This window comes from Hyperolius riggenbachi, chromosome 5 (genome assembly GCF_040937935.1).
Source record: "Hyperolius riggenbachi isolate aHypRig1 chromosome 5, aHypRig1.pri, whole genome shotgun sequence".
In the NCBI taxonomy this organism is placed as follows: Eukaryota; Metazoa; Chordata; class Amphibia; order Anura; family Hyperoliidae; genus Hyperolius; species Hyperolius riggenbachi.
This window is the reverse complement of record NC_090650.1, coordinates 189,215,259-189,240,049: the sequence shown is the minus strand read 5'-3', so window position 1 is coordinate 189,240,049 and position 24,791 is coordinate 189,215,259. Positions and strand designations below refer to the sequence as shown.

Genomic DNA, 24,791 nt, shown 5'->3' with positions numbered 1-24,791 from the left:
ATGTCAGTGCCGAGGGACTCCTGTCCACTCAACTATTTCGAAAACCCACAGCATCCAATGCATATCTACATGCAAACAGTGCTCATCCTGAGCACACGATACGAGGAATACCCACAGGTCAATACCTGAGGTTACGTCGGAATTGCACGGAGGATCTCACTTTCGAAAAGGAAGCGAAATTACTACGCTCCCGTTTTAGGGAGCGGGGATATAAGGATAGGTGGCTTAAAAAAGCCTACAAACGTGCTAAGTCAGCAAGTCGTACCAACTTGCTTGCCAAAAAAACTAAGGAAATTGACACAAAGGGGACAACACGTTTAATTACTCGATTTAATGATCAGAGAAGTGAGGTGGAGAGGATTCTCCGTCGGCATTGGCATGTCCTGACGTCAGATAGAAATCTTTCAGAGTTTATAGCTCCTGTCCCACAAATTACGTATAGACGCAGCCAAACATTGAGAGATATGCTTACTTCTAGTCACTTCTGGGGCAAGGATGGGCCCAATAGACATTGTACAGTAACTGGGACATATACATGTGGGGGTTGTGTGTATTGTCGCTATCTTCTAATTGGCAAGTCAGTGATGTTACCAAATGGCCGCAGATGGTGGTTGCAACATTTTGTCAACTGCAACACGGTAGGTGTTATCTATCTCCTTTTTTGCAAATGCGGGTGTTTCTACATCGGCAAGACTGCAAGGGCTTTTAAGGAGAGAATTAAGGACCATGTTAGTGACATCACGACCTGCAATTTCAAGTCCCCCATCTCTAGACATATACACCTTGAACATAGGGGCAATCCCAGTTTCATAAAATTTGTGGGTTTGGACAGAATACACATACATCCTAGAGGTGGCGATATTGACAGAAAATTGCTACAACTTGAATCCAGATGGATTTATAATTTGAGGGCAACGGAACCTAAAGGATTAAACGATAGTATTAACTATCGGGTTTTCCTGCCCAACTAGGTTGGATTTGCTTGGCTTCCGCGCCTCATCCTCATCTTGTCTGCACTCTTCCTCATCCTCTGTGGTATAAATCTGGTTATTGGTCTGCTGGGTATGCCACAACGTGGACCCAGCCGTTTTGGCTTTGTTTTTGTAAAAATGGTTTTCTTTTTGGACTGCCCCTTCACCTTGGCATCATGTTTTGCTGTGTGAATATTGATTCTGAAGTGCCGTGGTACTTCTATGTGTTTTCGTATATGGGAGTATATCTGTATTCATGGTCAGGTACACATCCTTTATATATGAAGGCGTACTTGGCCTTTTGCCATGTATGCTGCAATTCTGTTCTGGATATTCTAAAAGATTTTTGAATATGTTCGCGCTTGTCTATGTATCCCGCCCCTCCCCGCCTCTGTTCTGCCTCTAGGCGCTGCTCTGCCTCCATCTCGTGCTGCAACGCTCACCGCTTCCTGGTGGGTATGATGGGACGCACGTGCGCTCCAGCGGGCGCACGTCCGCACGTCCCCTGTACATTGGGGGCGTGGTTTGTGACCTCCCATTGCCCCGTGCGTCCTGGCTACACGTTGATGGACGCGGACTGATACGTAGGCGGGGGTAGGCGTGACCAGGACACGCGCGACGGGTTTAAATACGCCATTATGGCGTTCACTCCATGTATTTTGCTGTCAGCCTTTGAAAAGGCCGCGAGAGGCGGCGAAACATGTCAGGCAAACCCAGACAGCTTTAGTTCTCCCTGGCATCGCCCTTACATCACCTTTGGAGCCACCTAACTTTCCATGGACACTATGGATCCCAGCAACAGGATGGTAACTATGGGACACCACCTCACATGTGCTTAAGCTGCTTGGCATTATCATCAGTATTGCTGCTTACGCTTGAATTGCTACGCTATCCATGCTTTTGCAACAAACCATCCAGGTGTCATGCTCTGCATCAAGCGGTTTTTTGTTCCTATTGTCCCTGCGATTGGGGGATATTCTAGCATCCATACTGTGGACACTATATGAATTGTGACCTGTCGTGACATCTGATGCTAATGCATACTAACATCTTTGCTTGCCAAGCTTGAAGCTGTCTATTGGTTTGGCTTACTTCATCCTATTGCATGTGATAAATCTACACAATTTATGCTTGGAGACTGTTGCAGCTGCATGCTTTGGATTACTCCAAGATTTGGTACCAAATGCCCATTTGTCTGCGGAGGTTCTGTTCCACACTGCCTTTGGAGTCATATGCAATAACACACCAGCGCCAGGGTATCCATTGATCCATTTGTATTGCTTTTTTCCATGGTCCTATGAGTGGGACTCCTACATGGGGATCTTTTGAGGACTGCAGCCTCTATTTTTTCCATTGGGCGATGCCTGAGGGAATTGAGCCATAGTTTTATATCTCTAGATTATATAATATTTGTATGATGTGAAGGTTTTTAGACTTGATACTCAATAAAGCTGTTTTATATTTTCTCATGCACCCAATAGCCAATCCTCATTCTTTGTTCATAATAATTTAATACTGTTGGCAGGATGCATGAGAACATTGTTATTGTAATCTAATGTGAAATTTATAGCCAATTGTCATCCCATTTGACCATTTCTTTCCCATTTTTGTGAGTTGTGTGATATAAAAGTATATACGGTATATCACATCTACAGCATTCCCAATATCCACATTAGCGTTCACTACCTCATAAAAGCTGAGCATGTTAGTCAAACAGGACCGGTCATGTATAGTATCTGTTAGTAACCCCTCATATAGTTTGCATACAACTGATGTTAAGCTTACAGGTCTATAATTTCCTGGATCTGATTTTTTTGCCCTTCTTAAATAATGGGAAAACATGGGCTGTACGCTAATCCACTGGGACTCTGCCAGTTTTACATTTCCAATTTTTAGTTTTGAAGCCCTTTCTTATTACTCCTTATATTCCACCCTGTAATATACCTCCCCATTGTTCTTTTAATGTTGTGTTTCCCATTAACTGGTGGTATTCTTCTGCCTCATTGTCCTCCAGACCTACCAGTCTATTCATGTCCGAGACCCAGTCCTGCAGCTTAGGAGTAATCAGCCCTTGGCAATGTTTAAATATCAACCTTCTAGCAAAGCATAGTTTAAAATGAAATAGTAGGGAGTGGCACTGAGTATCTTTTATGGTTATACTCAGAATCCCAAACAAAGCTAAGGGCGAATTCAGCTGAGCACTATCTCTTATGCGTGTCCCAAAATTTCTCAATTTTATTCCAAAATAATTTGATGTCTGGGCATGACCACTACATACACTGTTCTGTCCCTACACATGTGACCTATGTGTAGCTAAGACATGCAGCTAAACCTTCCTGGCTCCCAATAAGTGAGACTGATTGAAGTAGTCTTGTATTTATTGAAATCACAGGCGGTGAAACTAGAAAACAGATAAATGTATAATAAGGCTCTCATAGTAGATATAATGATTACAACAATTAGTGCATGAATAAACAATATTGCAGTTTAGCATTATACATGTGCTCATTCAGGCTCCTGGCAGACAGTATAAGAATACAGCACAGGGTAATCTAACAATGCAGAAGCATACTACAGAGTGTCTCTGTTATGAGTAGATGCTGTAGCAATAACTAGGTGTGAGAAACAATAAGTCACTCACCAAGAATGCTGCCACAAGAGAAGAGATGGTAGATAGTGCTTCCTCACAGTTCACAGACAGGGTTCTAAAATGGTGGAATCAATCCCACAATGCTGTTCAACTTTCTATCCCAAGAACCCTTGCAGTTTACTAATAATATAAAGACTGACCACTAGGGGGCTCGGTGAGCTATAACTCTATAACCATCAACTCTAAACATACATGCAGGATATATCGTATTTTCATATATGTCAATAACTCACATTACATCTTTGCAGAACATTTTACTCTTAATTTCTGAGCTTTATGTCCTTGGGGCAGAACACTCCCCGTCTGGCATTTACTGATGCCACTAATTACTAAAGTATCCAGAAGAAAACAGTAAGATCAGTTCAGTTACTGGTCTGAGGAATAATCTGGTTTCCTTTTGTCGTTGTATTCTGACTTCAACTTTGCGGACATTGTAATCTTCACTCTGAAAGGTTTTTGTAACAAGACCCAAAGGTCAATCATTCATAGATGTCTGGCAATCTCTCACAAGCATAACATCACCAGGCTTAAGATTAGGTTTAATAGTTTGCCACTTTTTTCTTGGTTGCAGAGTGGAAATGTATTGGTTTTTCCACTTGTCACAGAAGGTAATTGCAACGCATTGTACTTGCCTCCACTGATGTTTGTAAAGGTCTTTAGTAGTAAATTCTCCAAACACCAACAATATCAGTCTTCTGAGTAAACAGCATTGAAGGAGTAAGGATCACTGGATCATCAGGGTCACTTGGGACTGGAGTTAAAGGTCTGGCATTTATGATGGCTGAGACTTCTGCCATAAAGGTAGTCAGGCACTCAAGTGTAAGCTTGGCAGCATCTTGCTCCTTGGGAGAGACTTGATACAAGTACACAAAGCAAGAGAACAGATTAATGGCCCTCACAATGCTCCATATGCACAGAGGCTCGACCTAGGCTGGATAGTGCTTCCTCACAGTTCACAGACAGGGTTCTAAAATGGTGGAATCAATCCCACAATGCTGTTCAACTTTCTATCCCAAGAACCCTTGCAGTTTACTAATAATATAAAGACTGACCACTAGGGGGCTCGGTGAGCTATAACTCTATAACCATCAACTCTAAACATACATGAAGGATATATCGTATTTTCATATATGTCAATAACTCACATTACATCTTTGCAGAACATTTTACTTTTAATTTCTGAGCTTTATGTCCTTGGGGCAGAACATACACAATAGATCACTGTCGGAACTGTTACATCTCTAGCAAAGCCCAGTTCCTACTGTTGCTGTTATATGCTAGAAGGGTTTAAATATCACCTGGACATAATCTTATATTGAAATATTTTTAACAGTCTGTTCTTAATGGACCATAAATGGTGAAAAACCAAGGGCCATTTTGTAGTGTCTAGGAGAGGGGCAGCTGTATAAGCCCACAGATACCTGGTCTACCCAGATATCCAGATCTAGAGCTTGTTTTTTTTTACTATTTTTTGTGTCTCATAGACTGTGTAGATGATATATTCTAATATCTTCTTCAATACCTTTAGTTTTGAACCAAGCATCTGATTTTAGATCTACACAGTGGTTATTGGCAGATTTCCATGGATTCACAAGATAAGGAAAATCTGCTTTTGTAACTCTCATGGGATTATTTCAGTTTAATCGAATGCATTTTGGACTCACTAATGCCCCTGCAATGTTTCAGCGAGCCATGGAAGCATGTCTTGGGGATTATAATTATGAGCATTTGTTGATCTATTTGGATGACATTATCGTATTCTCATCATCTTTTTCCCAACATATCCAACACTTACAGTTGGTATTACAAAGATTGCAAAAATTTGGATTTAAACTCAAACCACAAAAATGTCATCTATTTAAAAGTAAAATTTCTTTTTTGGGTCATCAAATCACTGAAAAAGGAGTTCAACCTAGCCCAGATAAGGTGGAAGCAATAAGGAATTGGAAACCTCCCACCATTGTTACTGAAGTACGATCTTTCTTGGGAATGGTTAGTTATTATCGGAAATTCATTCCAAAATGTGCCCAACATGCAGGACCTCTGCATTTACTTTTGAAGGGAGCCAATGCTAAATCTGGGAAGGAACTGATTTCTTGGCATCCGGAGCAAGAAAAAACATTTAATTGGCTGAAAGAACGGATCATTACACCTCCTATTCTATCCTTTGCTGACTTTGATGAACCTTTTAAGGTTTATACCGATGCTAGCATGAAAGGAGTGGGAGCCATTTTAACCTAAATTCAAAGTGGAAAAGAAAGAGTTATTGCCTTTGCAACTCGAAGTGTAAGAGAAACCGAGAAAAAAATGGAGAATTATAGTTCATTCAAACTGGAATTATTAGCATTGGTCTGGGCCGTAACTGAGAACTTTGCGGAATATCTAACTGGAACTAAGTTTGCGGTGTACACTGATAACAATCCTGTCGCTTATTTACAAACGGCCAAACTGGGAGCTCTTAAGCAGCGATGGGTAGCTAGGTTAGCTAAGTTCGATTTTATCATCAAATATCAGCTGGGCAAAATAAATGTGTGTGCAGATTCCTTATCCAGATATCCCTATGAAATACCAGATACTGATATCGATTTGGAATTAGAGGAAGTAGAGTTCAATAGGAAGGAGAGGAAAGCCTGCAGTGGGGATTCTTCAACAAATCCAAACTCCCTTGGAAGTCTATTGGAATTGGATCAAACTACAAGATGAAGATCCAATTCTCAGCCAACTCAAGCTTTGGGTTCAAGAGAAGAAGAAGCCTTTGTTAAGCTCACAGAAAACTTTGGATCGAGAACTTGTGAAGTTGTTGAGGCAATGGGCACGTTTGAGCATAAAAGGAAATATATTGTACCGGGAGGTAAACTTGAAACACCAATTGCAGACCACTAGGCAAGTGGTATTGTCGCAGACTTTAGCCATACAAATTTTACCACAATTAAATCAATGGTTGGGTCATTGGGGAACTGAGAAGACCTTACAGCTATTCCAAACCAGATTTTATTGTAACAATGCTAAATGGTTCATAGAGCAGGTGTGTCAACAATGTACTAAATGTGCGGTTAACAAAGGAGCCGAGGCTAAAGTCTTTCCTATGAAATGGAATACTTCTGCTCCATTGGAAGTGCTGACAATGGATTTTTTTAACCATCGATACCTCCATAGATGGGTACAATCATATTTTGGTTATGGTCGACCAACACCAAGTCAACACCAAGAGCAGGAAGAAAGGAAAAATAATTTCCCAATAATACAAGTGGGTGATGAAGTTCTATTGCAACGCAAAGGAGCCCATCAACGGGAGAAGTTATTGTCCGTATGGCAATTTGAGCCATGAATTGTTACCAGACAGCTTCACAGGGATATTCCTATGTTTGAGATACAGCAAGTAGATTGAACTAGAAAAATTAAACATATCCATCGATCTTTATTGAAGTTGTACAAGTCCTCTTCCAACTCTTCTACCAAATGAACAAACGAGAATGAATCACCTCTAGCTGGGACTGGTGTGTCTCCAATAGAGGAAATTTCTGAGATGTGGTGGGCTCCCCCAAAGAAGGATCAGTGTTCCACTCCTGAGAAAGTTGCCAGTGACTGTGACCCGTCTCCTGACTCATTGGATATTGATGTAGAGGGGTTGGGACATTCTGATTATATACAACAGTCTAATAGAGTCAACCAGGGGAAATTACCTGATAGGTACATGTGTGATGAATTTCTTTGGTACTGAAGAGTATTTAATAAATTTATTACATTGTAGAGGACTACAATCCTTAAAGAATGGGGGGAAATGTGTATGGGGTGGAGAGTGGGTTTGGCTGTGGGGTGTGCTGTGTATTCTTAGCAGCAGCATTTGTTTTTGTTTTTTTGCTGCTGGCTCAGAGGGATGACAGGCAGGGGAGCGTGGTGGCTGCAGAAGGAGAGAGGAAGTGCGTGCGCTGGTATGGTCGCACGCACTTCATTCGGTGCGTGCCAGGCAACTGGGGATGCGCAGCAGGGAGCGAGTGCATACAAAATTTCTGGGAGGGAGCTGCTTGCGCTGACAGCGCGAGTAGCCAATAGGGGACGGCGCACGGGGGCCGTTAGAGAGACTGGACATAGCCAGTCTCTCTGAGGTATTGCGTAGTTGTTGTGTGGCAGCGATGAGAGGAACAGAAAAGGGACATAGCGGAGATGGTCAGAGCGGTCTGCAGGCGACAGAGCCACAGCGAGACAGCAAAAATCCCTCGGGGGACCTCTGCAGCTATCCACAACTAAATTCAGAGACAGAAATATATCCTGAGAGAGGTGTCCATGTCTAAAAAGGACAGGAGAGAAAGAAGAAACAGGGATTCTGTGTTAGTGAGGCTGCAAGAATAATCGCTAGATCTGATGAGTATAAAAAGCTGATTATTATTAACAGGCCACCATATATGCGAAAGAGAAATAGACTTTAGTGACAGATAACAGAGCAGAAGCAGCAGTTTTCCTACAATATATATAAGGGATTGAGGAAGAGTATTTTTTTTTATTATTCAAATTCCCTTGCCTGTTATTAAGGTTTTACTGAGCTCAGTTTCCTTCACTGTGTATCTCTGTGAGGAGAATTTACTACGGTCAGCAATAAACTGTTTTTTTTTTGTGTGTGTGTGACTAAACACACTAGAAATTACAATTCAACTAACCTACCTGTCAGGGCCTGTTCTGAGCTTATTTTTTATTTATTATGAACTGTGCCTAATACAGGCTTTGCTCAGAAAAAGAGACTGAATACCCAGATGCTAGAAATGCTTGAATATTTTGGGTTTGGGTATTTTGGGATGATGGGAGTTTGAAGAAAATAAGGGTTTTGCTGATCAGCAAACTGTTCTAATGTTATAATTTTAGCTTTGTTTCTGGGGGGGCTTGTCAATTTAATTGAACTCTACATGGAAGATATGGGACCAAATTAGTACGTCTGTCAATTATTTTAGGATAATTTATGAACTAGATCTACTTGGAATACTCACCAAAAGTTCAGTGGTGTAGAATATTGTGTTTAATCTGGAATTCCTTTTCAGTTTCCATGGAAGAATGGAAGAAGAAGTATGAAGATTTCAAAAAAATCTGGAATATGTAGAAAATATATTGTAATAACTTCCATTGGTCGAGAGAGTTCCTTTTTACTTGGACCTGTATTTATTTATTGGTCCTAATAAATTTTGGGAATGCAATACTCTGTGTCGGTGTCTGGTGAGTTTTGACAGTTTGCGGATTAAAAACTGGTTACACTAGTAATAAGATATTATTTAACCACTTCACCCTAAAGGGGTTTTTACCCTAGCGGACAAGAGCGATTTTCACCTTTCAGCGTTCATCCCTTTCATTTGCCAATAGCTTAATCACTACTAATCAATCACAATGCAATGATCTGTATATCTTGTTTTTTTCACTGCCAAATAGGCTTTTTGGGGTGGATATTTGTTTGCAGTAATTACTTTATTTTCTATGCATTTTAAAGGGGAAAACAAGGAAAAAAAATGTAAAGATACACTATTTCTCCAATGTCATACCCTAAAGTTTTAATATAAACACTGCTACTGTACATAAAACCCACACATTTTATCTGCCTATTTGTCCTAGTTATCACAAGATTTGAATTATGTCCCTAGTACAAAGTATGGTGACAATATATTATTTTGAAATAAAGGTGTATTTTTTCTATGTTGTGTTTGTTGTTTTACTGATCTCACGTGCACGCGCACAGCGGCAACAGCACTGCTAACTTAAAAAAATGTCCTGGAGCCGTTAAGAGGCTCTAGCAGTACGTTCTAATACACCTGCTTGTCCCTAGTACAAAGTATGGTGACAATATATTATTTTGAAATAAAGGTGTATTTTTTCTATGTTGTGTTTGTTGTTTTACTGATCTCACGTGCACGCGCACAGCGGCAACAGCACTGCTAACTTAAAAAAATGTCCTGGAGCCGTTAAGAGGCTCTAGCAGTACGTTCTAATACACCTGCTTGTCCTTAAGTGGTTAATATATATAGGTATAGAGAATATGCAAAAAGTCTTCTGTGAGACACATTAAAGCCCTAGTTCAACCTACTATTGTTAATGTATATAATAATAAACCTTTATTTATACGCATGGCACAGCTTTGTACATCACATGTCTATACTTGTTGCTATAATTATGTTTAAAATTCCTGGCTAACTGACTCATTTTGGTCCATTTTAAGATCATAATGCCATCCTAAACTGGAGAAGCAACTTTCCAAACTCCTCCCTATCCCACCCTTACCAACATAAAATAGAAATGAGCAAGATGGCAGGGCCCTCCTCCTTAGTGTTTCCAGCTTGTATATGCAATCTTACTGTCCATCACCGCTCTTGTGGACTAGAACAGTCTCTATTTTTGACCAAAGAAACTGAACTTCTGTTATCAAATCATTTGCATGATCTTGTTTTGTTGTGAGCTCCTTGTATATCCTACCTTGTATGTTAGCCTGTAATCTATTGTCCAGCACTGCGTAATATGATTCGCGCTTTATAATAATAATAATAATAATAAAAGAGCTAGTCTCTGGTTGCATCCCAGATTATCTGACTCTGCTAACCATCTCCCTCTTCTGATTGTTTAACTTTTTGTGGCCAGCATTACATCTGAGCAGAATCTTATCTCACTGTTCCTCCTCAGTGTGCAAAAAACATTTAGCCCTTCATTTCACAGTGTCGCTATTGGAAAGCCCTTGTATCTAGACCAGGCTTTCTCAACCAGGGTTCCTTGAGTACTCTACAGGGGTTCCTTCGTGGGGGGAAGTATAATACAGCACATTATAATAGGGGGTATTTTAAAAAGAAGCACTAAATTGGGGGTCAGAATAATAATGAGTACTCAGCAAACGGGGTGAAGTAATCCACTGCACCTTTAGTTCAGCACTTAATCACATACTCCATCTTGACAGCACTGGTGGCTTAAGGGTTCAGCATAATGCATGCAATCGGTGATTGGCAGGAAACACACTGACATTTATTGGTACCAAAAGATAGTCCGTGCACCACTTCTATGGTTGCTTTATTCCCTATATATTAGCCGAAGACAGATGTAGACATGTTCAAATAGTGACAATACAATAAGGTAAGCCAAACATTAGTCTGAAGTACATGCTGAGATGAATGAGGAAGGGTGACCAGGGAGTGATGGGACGGCACTAACAGCCGTTTCGCGCCGGAGCGGCTCTTGCTCACATGCGTATGTCCAGGGCAATGGCGGCACATGACACCTCGCCCATTGTGCACGACATTGGTCCAAAAGGCTAAAGTGTCAGAGGTTACAGGTAAAGGGGCGAAGGATCGCCGCACAGCGGCGAAGAAGTGAATTAAAGTTGCTTATGGGGATCCCAATAAACATGATTGTGAAAACTGTGCATAAACATTTATAACATTAAATAACTTGATTAGTGGAAAGTGCAACATATGCAAATATTAATGTAAATACACACCGTGAAGTATAATCAAAATATAGCAACCACGTCTGTGGTTGCTATAGCAACGTATCAACTATCTCCTGTCTAGTGCACAAAATGATCTTATTTTATTTAAACACATACTTTTAAAAACCCGTTACTCGTAAAAACCTCTTGGAAGGCTGGGGGACATCGGGAAGGTGAGGGGACCAAGTTCACGGTGTATTTACCTTATAATTGGTATAATCTTGCACGATTGGCCTGACCAATCTGACCACAGAAACTCCTACTGCACACGGAGTAAATAGGACATATAATCAGCGGTACCATACGAACCGCTGACTAAGGAGTGAAGGGGATAGGACACAGGGAGATTTTCTAAAATATAGGAAGTGGGGGGTACATGCAAAAATATCATGCCTTCCGTCTGCCCGAGGCAAAGACATCCAGCCGCCATGCAAGGTAGTGCGAGGACCTAAAAAAGACCTGTTAGTGTTACCAAATCTGGGGATGATGCGCTTCAAGAGTAAATGTGCGTGACCGGAGGGGAGGCAAGGTCAGGTGTATTTGCCCAAGGAGGAGAGGAAAGAGGGAAAAAAACCCTCCCCCCTTCCCCATTCCGACCAACTTTTTGTCCCGTAAGGGGTGCCCCACCGGGTCAGCATCCAACTAGCGGCGGCAAACATGTACGGCACCCACCATGTCTCTGCGATGGACATTTCCCCTAGACAGGTCCAAACTCACTATGATCCTATTCATAAGGGAGACACCTATCATATTCATTCCTCCTGAGAGAGGGGCCCACGGGCGCAAGGTTCTAAGAAACATGACAACTCCAGCCTATCATTGAGGGCTAGAGGTCTCATTGCTTCTGAACGTAAAATCACGCGGGACTCACGTCGAGTCAATTTGCGATCACGATCGCCACCTCTTCTCGAGGGGGGGGGGGACATGCAGGAGACCCGCGAATCTCAAACATGCAGCCAATCCTCCGTGGACTGTCCCATCACCCCCTGGTCACCCTCCCTCATCCGTCCCAGCACAAACTCCAGACTAAGGTTTATCTTATCTTATTGTATTGTCACTATTTGGACATGTCTACATCTGTATGTGGCTAATGTAGGGAATAAAGCAACCATAGAAGTGGTACACGGACTGTCTTTTTGTACCAAAGAATAATAATGAGCACATTAATAAAAAAAAAAGCACTAGGATAAGGGGACAGTGTAATGAGTGGCAGTGTTATAGGGGGTAGTGAAATAAACAGCCTCACCTACTTTTTAAAGACCATGCCTCCTGCAAAATAAATGCAGGGGTTCCTCTAGATCAAAAAATTGTTTGCAGGGGTTCCTTAAGATCCAAACGTTATTTTCAGGGTTCCTCCAGTTTAAAAAGTTTGAGAAAGGCTGATCTAGCCATTGGTTAAATGTTCTTTAAAATGGGATGGATTTGCAGCCATGCTGAGCAAGAAGAATTCCACCCCGGTTCTGTTATCTTCTCACGAGTCTTATATTTCAAATTATCCAATTACAAAAAGAAAAAGTGTTTGCATGTGCTCTCTCACCCTTTTGTGTCTTGGAATTTGTTATTCATTCTGTATCTTTCAATCTGTTATACATTTTATTCCCCATATTACAATTGTCACTGTAATAACCCCTTCTGTATTTTGTACCAGTGTCCATATTTGATGCATACGATTGCCTGTAGTATTATGTAACCCTTTGTTTGTTTTCTAACTCTGTACAGTGCCACAGAATATGTTGGTGCTTTATAAATCAATAAAAATAATGTGAATTTTATTGTTAACAATTTGTTTGCTTTTCTCCCAACAGTATCACGAGCTTCATGATGAATATTTTACCAGTGCAGTAGTCCTTTCATTAATATTGGCTGCCTTATTTGGGCTCGTCTACCTTTTAATAATCCCACAGTAAGTAATGAATGTAATTTTATAACACTTTACCATTTTAGAGCTCTTTGGAAAAATAGTGGTTAGAAGGAATAATGACAATGATGGTATAACAGCATTGCAGTCACAAATCCCATGAAAATACAGATAGCGTATCAAGATATAAAGAGCAGTGCGTGGGGCAGTGCCAACTAATTCAGCACTAGCATAAGGCAAGAGCTATTACTCATCCTGCCCACCCCCACCATGCTGCTTCCATGCACAGAGTGGATACAGGGCTTATCTTTTCGCCAAAAGTATCTATCTCCCCTGCAGCCAGGACCACAGTCTCACTTCAACTTCTGGTACCTCTTCTTGAGGTCTCACTTTATTTTCCTTGTGCAGCCTAATGTTAGTGTATGGCATCCACGATTGATGTCCCCCCTGCAGCTAGGACCACAGTCCCACTTCAACTTCTGGTACCTCTTCTTGCAGTCTCAGATTCTTTGCTTTGTGCAGCCCAATGTAAGTGTATGGCATCCAAGACTGCTGTCTCCCCTGCAGCTAGGATCACAGTCCCACTTCAACTTCTGGTACCTCTTCTTGCAGTCTCAGAGTCTTTGCTTTGTGCAGCCCAATGTAAGTGTATGGCATCCAAGATTGCTGTCTCCCCTGCAGCTAGGACCACAGTCTTACTTCAACTTCTGGTACCTCTTCTTGCAGTCTCAGATTCTTTGCTTTGTGCAGCCCCATGAAAGTGTATGGCAGTCGAAATTGCAGGAAGAACCACCAGAAACAGAGGGTGTGCTGTGTACTGATGAGAAGAAGGTGAATAGCCACCTTTGCGGCAAAAGTTAGTCATCACCCTGCCCCACAGATGAAAATTGCAATTAAGGGAGGTAATTAAACGCTAGAGCTGAACTAGACAAGCTAAGGGGCATTTTTTAATGGTGGACCTCATCAGTTGTGATATCACTAGGTGACTGTATCATTGTCATGGGTATCTCTTGGCCCCCTTAATAGGCGGGTTGTTTTTATTTCAGATTGCTGCTATTGCCTCCCTGACATAACGTCATTCATAGAAGTATCCGTTCTAATTGTTTGTTTAACCTCCCTGGCGGTTTGCCTGACACAGTGTCGGGCTAGCCGCTGCAGGGGATCGCATGGCCCCGGGAGGATTTTTGGCTATAAAATGTTATTTATAGTCTTCAGCTAGAACTTCGCTAGCTAAATGTACCCCCCAAGTGCCTCCGGTCCCCTCTGATCGCCGCTGATTGCCGGCCGGTATACGTACCCCCCATGGATCACGCGATGGCGCAGCCTCCCAATCAGCTCCCGGCTTCATTATGGGGAGGATCGGAACTGCGCATGATGTCGATGACGTCGTGTCCGATCGTCGCCATGGAGAAGCTGTGGCTCTCGCAGGCTCGTGGACGGGTAAATATTACCGGCAGCGATCGGGTGAACAGAGGGTACCGGAGGCACTTGGGGGGCACACTTAGCTAGCGAAGTGCTAGCTGAACACTATAAATAACATTTTATAGGAAAAAATCCTCCCGAAGATGCAGACATTGAAACTGCGTAACGCCAGGGAGGTTCAGAATCAAAGTAGAAACAAATCATTCAGAGCTTGCATCTAAAGCAGGTATGTCAAACTGGTCCTACCCGGGCTGAGGTCCTCACACATTTTTGGTACAGCTCAAATTAATTGATGGATCTGAATCAGGAAAGGTGTGGTACATCAGGTAGAACACATTTCTCTTTTTCAGTCCATCCTAAACACTGGCATGGATCGGGCCCTCCAGGCCTGGAGTTCGACACATGTGATCTAGTGACTCTTAGTTAACAGCTACATGTGTGTTCAAAATTATTCAAATTATTATTATTGAAATTGAGTGTTTTGGCCAGTTTGACATTGATTTTGATCATTTCAGTCATCTTGTTTACAATTAAATCAAAGAGGCTCTTGTAAGTCAAACAAATATAACATAACATTTATAATGAAATAACCACAAATGTCTTTTCTGTGCTCACATCATTATCAGTTTTATTCAACCCCCAAGTGACATTCATTCTTAGTACTTAGTACAACATCCTTTTCCAGTTATAACAGCTTTTAAACGTGAAGGATAGCTTGACACAAGTGGCTTGCAGCAATCTACGGGTATCTTAGCCCATTCTTCATGGGCAAAAGTCTCCAGTTCAGTCACATTCTTAGGCTTGCGCGCTGCAACTGCTTACTTTAAGTCCCACCAGAGGTTCTCAATCGGATTTAAGTCTGGTGACTGCGATGGCCACTCCAAAATGTTCCAGCCTTTAATCTGCAACCATGCTCTAGTGGACTTGGAGGTATGCTTGGGATCATTGTCCTGTTGAAAGGTCCAACGTCTCCCAAGCCTCAGGTTTGTGATGGACTGCATCACATTTTCATCCAATATCTCCTGGTACTGAAGAGAATTCATGGTACCTTGCATGCGCTGAAGCTTCCCTGTACCTGCAGAAGCAAAACAGCCCCAAAGCATGATTGACTCCCCACCATGCTTCACAGTAGGCAAGGTGTTCTTTTCTTCATAGGCCTTGTTCTTCCTCCTCCAAACATAGCGTTGATCCAAGGGCCCAAAAAGTTCTAATTTTGTTTCATCAGTCCACGTTTAACCACTTAAGGACTGCAGTCTTAAAACCCCTTAAAGGAATACTGTAGAAGGGTGGGGAAAAATGAGTTGAAGTTACCCGGGGCTTCTAATGGTCCCCCACAGACATCCTGTGCCCGTGCAGCCACTCCCCAATGTTCCGGCCCTGTCTCTGGTTCTCTTCTGGAATTTCAGACTTTGAAATCTGAAAGCCACTGCGCCTGCGTTGCCGTGTCCTTGCTTACGCTGATGGCACCAGGAGCATACTGCACAGGCCCAGTATGGTCTGTGTCTGCGCCGTGTGCTCTTGGTGACATCAGAGGAAGCGAGGACACGGCAACACAGGCGCAGTGGTTTTCAGACTTTAAAGTCTGAAATTTCAGAAGTGAACCGGAGGCGGGGCCGGAGCATTGGTGAGTGGCTGTGCGGGCACAGGATGTCTGTGGGGGACCATTAGAAGCCCCGGGTAACTTCAATTCATTTTCCCCTGACACCCCCCTCCCCCCCCCCCCTACAGTGTCCCTTTAAGGACCAGACACTTTTTTTCCATTCCGACCACTGCAGCTTTAACGGTTTATTGCTCAGTCATACAACATACTATCTAAATGAATTTTACCTCCTTTTCTTGTCACTAATACAGCTTTCTTTTGCTGCTATTTGATTCCTGCTGGGATTTTTGTTTTTATTATATTCATCAAAAAAGACATGAATTTTGTCAAAAAAATGATTTTTTTTTAACTTTCTGTGCTGACATTTTTCAAATAAAGTAAAATTTCTATGTACATTTTTGTCTCAATTTATTTTGCTACAAAAACATGTCTTTGATCAATAAATAGACACTCATTGGATTTTTTTTGTTTGGGTAAATGTTATAGCGTTTGCGAACTATTGTTTGTGAATTTCTCCAGTTTGAAGCATCTCTGACTTTTCTGAGCACTTGTCATGTTTCATGAGGTGCTAGAATTCCAGGATAGTATAAATACCCCCCAAATGACCCCATTTTGAAAAGAAGACATCCCAAAGTGTTCACTAAGAGGCATGGTGAGTTCATAGAAGAATTTATTTTTTTATCACAAGTTAGCAGAAAATGACACTTTGTGCCAAAAAAAACAAAAAACTAAAAAAAAGTTTTCATTTCTGCTAACTTGTGACAAAAAAAAGACATCTGCCACGGACTCACCATGCCCCTCTCTGAAAACTTTGGGGTGTCTACTTTCCAAAATGGGGTCATTTTTGGGGCGTGTTTACTGTCCTGGCATTTTTGGGGTTGCTAAATTGTAAGCACAATCCTGAATACGCCGATACCACATGTGTGACACTTTTTTGCAGCCTAGGTGCGCTAAGGAGCCCAAAGTCCTATGAGTACCTTTAGGATTTCACAGGTCATCTTGAGACATTTGATTTCCAGACTACTCCTCACGGTTTAGGGCCCCTAAAATGCTAGGGCAGTATAGGAACCTCACAAGTAACCCCATTTTAGAAAGACGACACCCCAAGGTATTTTGTTAGGAGTATGGTGAGTTCATAGAAGATTTTAATTTTTGTGACAAGTTAGCGGAAATTGATTTTTATTTGTAATGGATTGCGGAGACACCGCCGCGCGGTCTGACAGCGGGGCAGCTGAATCCGCGTTCAGACCGGCGTTTTTTCCGCAACGGCATGCGTCTGGTTTGTCTGAGCCTAGTAGTGCACATAGATGGAGAGCTACGCACGCGCGCGCTAACAGGCAGGCCCTTTATACCAATAGGAGAGGGATCAGCAGATCAGGACGATCAGCTGATCCCAGCACAGTAGGTGATTGGTTGAATGGGACTGGGCGGCGCTGGGGAGTGCTCTGCTATATATACTTCTCGTCTGTCAGTGGCTGGTTGTCTGCCGTTGCGAATGCTTATGTGTTAGCACTCAGACCATAGTCAGATCCTTCAGTGTGTTAGAACCAGGTGGACCTGGGAATTCACACTTAGCCAGATTACTGTGTTATTGCTGTGTTATTCTTAAGACTAGTTCCAGGGTGTTGAGACCGCGGACCTCACACCCAAGATTAGGGATACTGTGTCTTTACTGTGTTATTCTGTAGATCAGTCCCTGAGTGTTGAGACCATGGACCTCACACTCCAGACTAGGCCTCTGCTTGATATCTGTTATGACCTATTGCTCTCTTGACTCTGCTCCTGCTCTCTGATTCGGTAACTTTGCACATCTGATTTCCTGTTGCCAACCCTGCCTGTCCCTGGTTACCGAATCAGCCTTCTGTCTCTGTACTTTATCTGCTCGTGTGTTGCCGACCCGGCCTGACCGACCCTTCTACCTGTGACACCCCCCCGGTGGGGTGTCCAGTAGCTGCAGGGACTCCCTGTCTCTCAGAGGGACCTCTCTGCAATCCAGTCAGGGACTCAATCTCATTGGAGTCCTTTGACTGCAGTAGAGTCTGATTCACAGCTGCCAGGGAATCACTGACTATCTGCGTATCTCCAACCCATCAGGAGATATTCATTATACGGTCTAGGGTCATCTGCTCCTCAGGTGGTCTCGACTCTTATACTGTTGCACCAAACACTTACACTTATCAGGTGTCCAGAGGTTAGTTATACTTGTATTATTGGCAATTCTGCAGATCATCAATAATCAGGTATAAATCTGTATTCTTGGTGATACTGCAGATCACCAATAATCAGATTCTCTCTGTGTGCTGACACCGATCTTTACATTATTGTTTTTTTCTTCACAAAGTGTCATTTTCCACTAACTTGTGACAAAAAATAAAATCTTCTATGAACTCATCATACACCTAACAGAATACCTTGGGGTGTCTTCTTTCTAAAATGGGGTCACTTGTGGGGTTCCTATACTGCTCTGGCATTTTAGGGGCCCACAACCGTGAGGAGTAGTCTGGAAACCAAATGCCTCAAAATGACTGTTCAGGGGTATAAGCATCTGCACATTTTGATGACAGGTGGTCTATGAGGGGCCGAATTGTGTGAAACCGGTCATAAGCAGGGTGGCCTCTTAGATGACAAGTTGTATTGGCACTGAAGTGCAGGAAGAGCAGGATGTTCTCAAATCGTGACCTGGACATGGCAGCAGAGAACATGGGCATGTGATGTATTGGGTGCGTAGACCAATAAGACCGCAAAACATTCTTTTTGACTAGACCCATGTTAAGGAGAAGGCCCCAAAAAAATTTACATTCGGAAACTTGGAGTGGTTTCCACCGAAAAGGCTGGGCATGGTAGCTTCTTGGATTGGCGGTTGCGTATTGTGTGGCATAACGGTTGGTCTCAGCCACAGTTAAGTCATAGAGACCAGCAGTGATAAAAAAAAAACCATTCTGTCACTGCGGTGGGGCGGGTGAGGGTTTGGCCGGGTGATCAGAAGCCTGCAGGGGGCAGATTAGGGCCTGTTCTGATGGATAGGAGTGCTAGGGGGTAACAGATGGTGACAGGAGGTCATTGATGGGTGTCTCAGGGCGTGATTAGAGGGGAGAATAGATGCAAGCAATGCACTGGCGATGTGATCGGGGGGGGGGGGGGGGGGGGGTCTGAGGGCGGTCTGAGGGTGTGGGCGGGTAATTGGGTTCCCTGCAAGGGGTAGATTAGGGTCTGATCTGATGGGTAGCAGTGACAGGTGGTGACAGGGGGTGATTGATGGGTGATTGATGGGTGATCAGTGGGTGATTAGAGGGGATAACAGATGCAAACAATGCACTTGGGAGGTGATCTGAGGGCAGGTCTGCGGGCGATCTGAGGGTGTGGGCAGGTGATCAGATGGCAGTGACAGGGGGTGATTGATGGGTGATTGACAGGTGATCATTGGGTGATTACAGGGAAGAATAGATGTATACAGTACACAGGAGGGGGGTCTGGGGAGGATCTGAGGGTGTGGGAGGGTGATCAGGAGCCCCCAGGGGGCAGTTTAGGTTTGGGGCCTAATCTAAAATATAGCGTTGACAGATAGTGACAGGGAGTGATTGATGGGTGATTAGGGGGATGATTGGGTGCAAACAGTGGTCTGAGGAGGTGATCAGGGGGGGTGGGGGGTCTGAGGGGAGCTGTGGGTGATCAGGGGGCAGGGGGGCAGGATCAGTGTGCTGGTGTGTTTACATGCACAGCTGCCTCCTCCCCTGGTGGTCCCTCGATCACTGGGACCACCAGGGGAGGAGACAGCCTGTATAATACACTTTGTATACATTACAAAGTGTATTATACACTTTGTGTGCGGCGATCGCAGGGTTAACAACCCGCCAGCGCTGCTAATTGGCCGTCGGGTTGACGTTGTGGGTGGGCAGAGCCTGATACCGGCGGATGCACACGCATCTATGCGCGCGATCCCCAGCTAATCAGTCCCCCAGGTGCCGCTGCCGATCGGCGCTACGCGGTCCTGGGGTGCCACTTTGCCGCCGCCTATTGGTAGTGGGCGCCAGTCGGCAAGTGGTAAAAAGCTGTTATAACTGGAAAAGGATGTTGTACTAAGTACTAAGAATGAATGTCCCTTGGTAGTAGAATAAAACTGATAATGATGTGAGCACAAACAAGATAATTGGTGGTTATTTCATTAGAAATGTTACAGTATGTTATATTTGTCTGACTTACAAGAGCCTCTTTGATTTAATTGTAAACAAGATGACTGAAATGATCAAAATCATTGTCAAACTGGCCAAAACACTCAATTTCAGTGGGGGTTGAATAATTTTGAACACAACTGTATGTCCATCTTATGTTTACAGTTTACGTATTCAATATCATGTTTTTACATGCTGGTATTGTTGACTCTCGCACATTTTCATGCATACAGACTCTCACTATAAAATAATTATACAGCCTCTCAGACATCTCTGTAATTTAAATCTTCAAATGATATTGCATACAGGACAATTAATCAGTGAGTTAGTTCCTACAGTCTTATAAGTGAATGAAAAGTGTGTTAGCAGATTTGTGTGCTGCCCATGTGCAGATATCAGTATGCTATAGAAATCTTCTGAGGGACCGATTAGCAGAAAGTTTCTTGTGAGCTTATGCCAGGAACAACCCTTCCTTTTCCTCATAATTCAGTTGTATTGCTGACCTTCATCCCTGAAACAAGCCCCAATACAGGATATCTGTTTCGGGATATTAGTTAACATACAACTAGAAATGGTCCGAACCTCCGATTTTAGGTTCGCGAACCGGGTTCGCAAATCTCCGCAAACGTTCGCGAACTTGCGAACTTTCGCGAACCGCAATAGACTTCAATGGGGAGGCGAACTTTGAAAACTAGAAACACTTATGCTGGCCACAAAAGTGATGGAAAATATGTTTTAAGGGGTCTAACATCTGAGTTTTTGCATGGATGAGTGGAATAGATGCCAAAAGTCCCGGGGGAAAATCTAGATTTGACGCAAAGCAGCATTTTAAGGGCAGAAATCACATTGCATGCTAAATTGGAGGCCTAAAGTGCTTTAAAATATCTTGCATGTGTATACATCAATCAGGGAGTGTAATTAGAGTACTGCTTCACACTGACACACCAAACTCACTGTGTAACGCACCGCAAACAGCTGTTTGTGTTGTGACGGCCGTGCTGGACTGATGCGCACCATGGCGAGAGTGCAGACAATAGCAGTTTTCAAGCCCATGTGGTCGCCAGGCTGAGGTAGCTCAATGACAGAACAACAGTGATTGTCCAGCTGATCGAATTTGGTCTGTCCACAATGAAGCAACGACCTTATTATCTTGGGTGTCCCCCCATCCCCCCCATACCCCGAGAAACTCATATAGCCAGCGGTCATTGCTTCATTATGATATGCAAGCCCCTTCACCGCGGCAAGGTAATGATCATGAAGGGGAATTGACACATGTACATGCCTTTTGTTTTGTTGTTGCAGCGGCACTGCAGCCAGAAAAATTAGGCAGGCATGTACAAGCACCAGAAAAATTATTATAGTGGCCGCTGCTAGCAGCAGCCTTAAAAATTCAGGAATCCGCATGGAGTACTGATGGACCCTGTTGGTGGGGGCAGAGAAGGCAGTCAAGGGGCCAGCAGGCAGAGATACTGTGTGGGGACCGACTTAGTCTTGGGGCAGGCAGTCACATGGCGTGCAGGCAGAGAGGCTGTGTGTGGGGACTGACTTAGTCTTAGGGCAGGTCTGAGCGTGCTTTGCAGACCAGGCATCCGTGGTCAGATGGACCCTTGACCCAACGCTGTGTGCCAGAGATGTCACCACTTGCCTGAACATCATGGTACAGTTTAGGTATCGCCTTTTTTGAGAAAAAATTGTGGCCTGCTATCTTCCGCTGTGGTGTGTGGCTTTGCTTTTGTGTGCTGCTTTTCCTCAGGTGGTCATCCGATTGCAGTTTGTGCTTCATAATCATGTGCCTTCGTAAGGTAGTTGTCCCTACGCGGTCTTGGTCTTTCCATGGCTCAATTTTCGGTGGCAGAGAGTACAGATGGCATTGCTCTCATCCGAGGCAGACACACACAAACATTTCCACACCGCTGAGCCCTGGGGTTATGGCACTTTGGTGTTGGCGGCCGACTGAGTGTTAAGTGGGGTGCCAGAATCAGAGCAGGAGGCGGAAGATATGTCTATGCGGAAGCTGAGAAAGATGAGGTGTTCTGTGTTAAATAGTCAACTTCGTCCTGAAAATATTGGGGGTTAATGGCACGTGCCTTCTTCTGAACACTGTACTTTGGTCGAGGGCCGCACGAATCACGACAGCGTGACCTCGAACAGACCTGCCAGGTGGCCTGCCTCTGGCTCTGCCTTTTGTTTTGTCCATATTGGGGGGATGAAGTGAAAGGTATGCACTGACTTGACTAATACAATGTACGGTTACACAGGTGCAGTGAACAGGTATGCACGGAGTGGTATATCACACTGCGTACGCTCACGTAGGAAGGTAGGTGCACTGAACAACAGGTAGGTATATGCAGTGCTGCCGGGTATTACAAATGTGCACCTGTCACACACACGTACTGTGAACAGGTACAGTGACTGGTGGTATTAAATATCACACTGCGTGCACTCACGTGGGTAGGTGGGTGCACTGAACAACAGGTAGGTAGGTATATGCAGTGCTGCTGGGTATTACAAATGTGCACCTGTTACACACACACACATGTACCGTGAACAGGTGCAATGACTGGTGGTATTAACAATGCGTGCTCTCACGTAGGTAGGTAGGTATGTAGGTAGGTAGGTATGTAGGTAGGTAGGTGGACTAAACAGTGAACAGGTGCAGTGATTGGGATTACAAATGTGCAGCTGCTTGTCACACACACTTGTAGTCACTAAATGTGCTGCGCCTGGCAGTGGCACAGTAGGAATTAAGGGGCCAAAGGCCAGCTGCGACTGACTGACAGGGCTGTATATAAATATAATGCAGATGGGCCACACACACACACACACACACACACACACACACACTCACACACACACACACACACACACACACACACACACACACACACACACACACACACACACACACACACACACACACACACACACACACACACACACACACACACAATAGATCACAAGAACAAGATTAGCTCTTAAAAGAGCTGTTGAGGAGTGTTTTTTTAGCAATAAGAATCAGCAAGGAGCAAGCTAACAAGCCTACAAGAGCCTAACTAAGCTTTCCCTATGAGAGTCTGCAGCAGCTCTCCCTTCTCTAATTACTGCAGACACATGAGTAAGTCCAATGCCTGATGCTGCCTGCATTTTATAAGGGGGGGAGGGCCTCCAGGAGGGATTGTAGCCTGATTGGCTACAATGTGCCTGTTGACTGTGATGTAGAGGGTCAAAGTTGACCCTAATGATGTACTATGGGGCGAATCTAACTTCCGGAAAAGTTCGCAGTTCTCTGCGATCACGAACCCCGGAAATTTGCCAGGAACCTTTTGCCGTGCGCACCGTTCAGGCCATCTCTACATACAACCTTTTCTCTGTATTCTGCAGGTTGCATAACATGATTGGCTGTAAAGGATACTGGGACTGGAAGTCCTTCCTGTAAACTGTGCTTGTTTATGGGATATCTGTTCCAGGATATTAGTTAACATACAACTTTTTCTCTGTATTCTGCAGGTTGCATAACATGATTAGAGATGGCCCGAACGGTTCGCCGGCAAACTTCGGTGCTTCGCGTTCGCAGAGAACCGCAAACTTTTCCAGACGTTCGATTTGCCCCCATAGTGCATCATGAGGGTCAACTTTCACCCTGTACATCACAGTCAGCAGGCACATTTTAGCCAATCAGGCTACACTCCCTCCTGGAGCCCCACCCCCCCTATAAAAGGCAGGCAGCGTCAGGCATTGGACTCACTCGTGTGCCTGCAGTAATTAGAGAAGGGAGAGCTGCTGTGCAGAGACCTATAGGGAAAGCTTAGTTAGGCTCTTGTAGACTTCTTAGCTTGCTCCTTGCTGATTCTTATTGCTAAAAAAGCACCCCTCAACAGCTCTTTTGAGAGCTAATCTTGTTTTTGTGATCTATTTTTCTTTTTAGTTATGTGTGGCCCACTTGCATTATATACAGCCTTGTCAGTTAGTCGCAGCTGGCCTTTGGCCCCTTGGTTGTATAATTATTACTACTGTGCCAGGCGCACATTGTAATACCCATCACTGCATGTACCTACCTGTTGTTCACAGTGCACCCACCTACCTACGTGTGCACACGCAGTGTCACTGTGCCTGTCTGGTACCTGTCTGTGTGTGACAGGCGCACATTGTAATATCCATCACTGCATGTACCTACCTGTTGTTCACAGTGCACCCACCTACCTACGTGAGTGCACTCAGTGTGATATACCACTCCATGCATACCTGTCAACTGCACCTGTGTGACTGCACATTGTATTAGTCAAGTCAGTGTATACCTTTCACTTCATCCCCCCCGATATGGACAAAACAGACAAAACGGGTAGAGGCAAAGGTAGAGGCAGACCCAGAGGAAGGCCAAATGGCAGGTCTGTGCGAGGTCGTGCTGATGTGATTTCATGCGGCCCTGGACCAAAGTACAGTGCTCAGAAGAAGGCACGTCTCATCAACTCCCAAGATTGTCAGGATGTGGTTGACTATTTAACACAGAACACCTCATCCTCTGCAGCTACCAGTGCTACTACAAGCACCACATTCGCTGCATTTGACACTTCGTGGAGTTATTTGGTGGGGAAATCAGTGATGCACAGCCATTATTGTTATAACAAGATGAAGGCGCTAAGCAAGTTACACTACCTCATATGTCTGAGTTAGGCA

At 43.8% G+C, this 24,791-nt stretch overlaps 1 protein-coding gene across 4 annotated transcripts in view; it reads left to right on the top strand.

The window, feature by feature from the left end:
• Window positions 1-24,791, top strand: part of ADCY1 (adenylate cyclase 1) — a 643,071-nt gene that overhangs the window by 438,427 nt on the left and 179,853 nt on the right. For all 4 annotated transcript variants that reach the window (XM_068236507.1, XM_068236509.1, XM_068236508.1 and 1 more), the window contains one exon: window positions 12,874-12,971. In XM_068236507.1, the coding sequence (XP_068092608.1) occupies window positions 12,874-12,971 (98 nt within the window). The remainder of the gene's footprint in view (window positions 1-12,873; window positions 12,972-24,791) is intronic.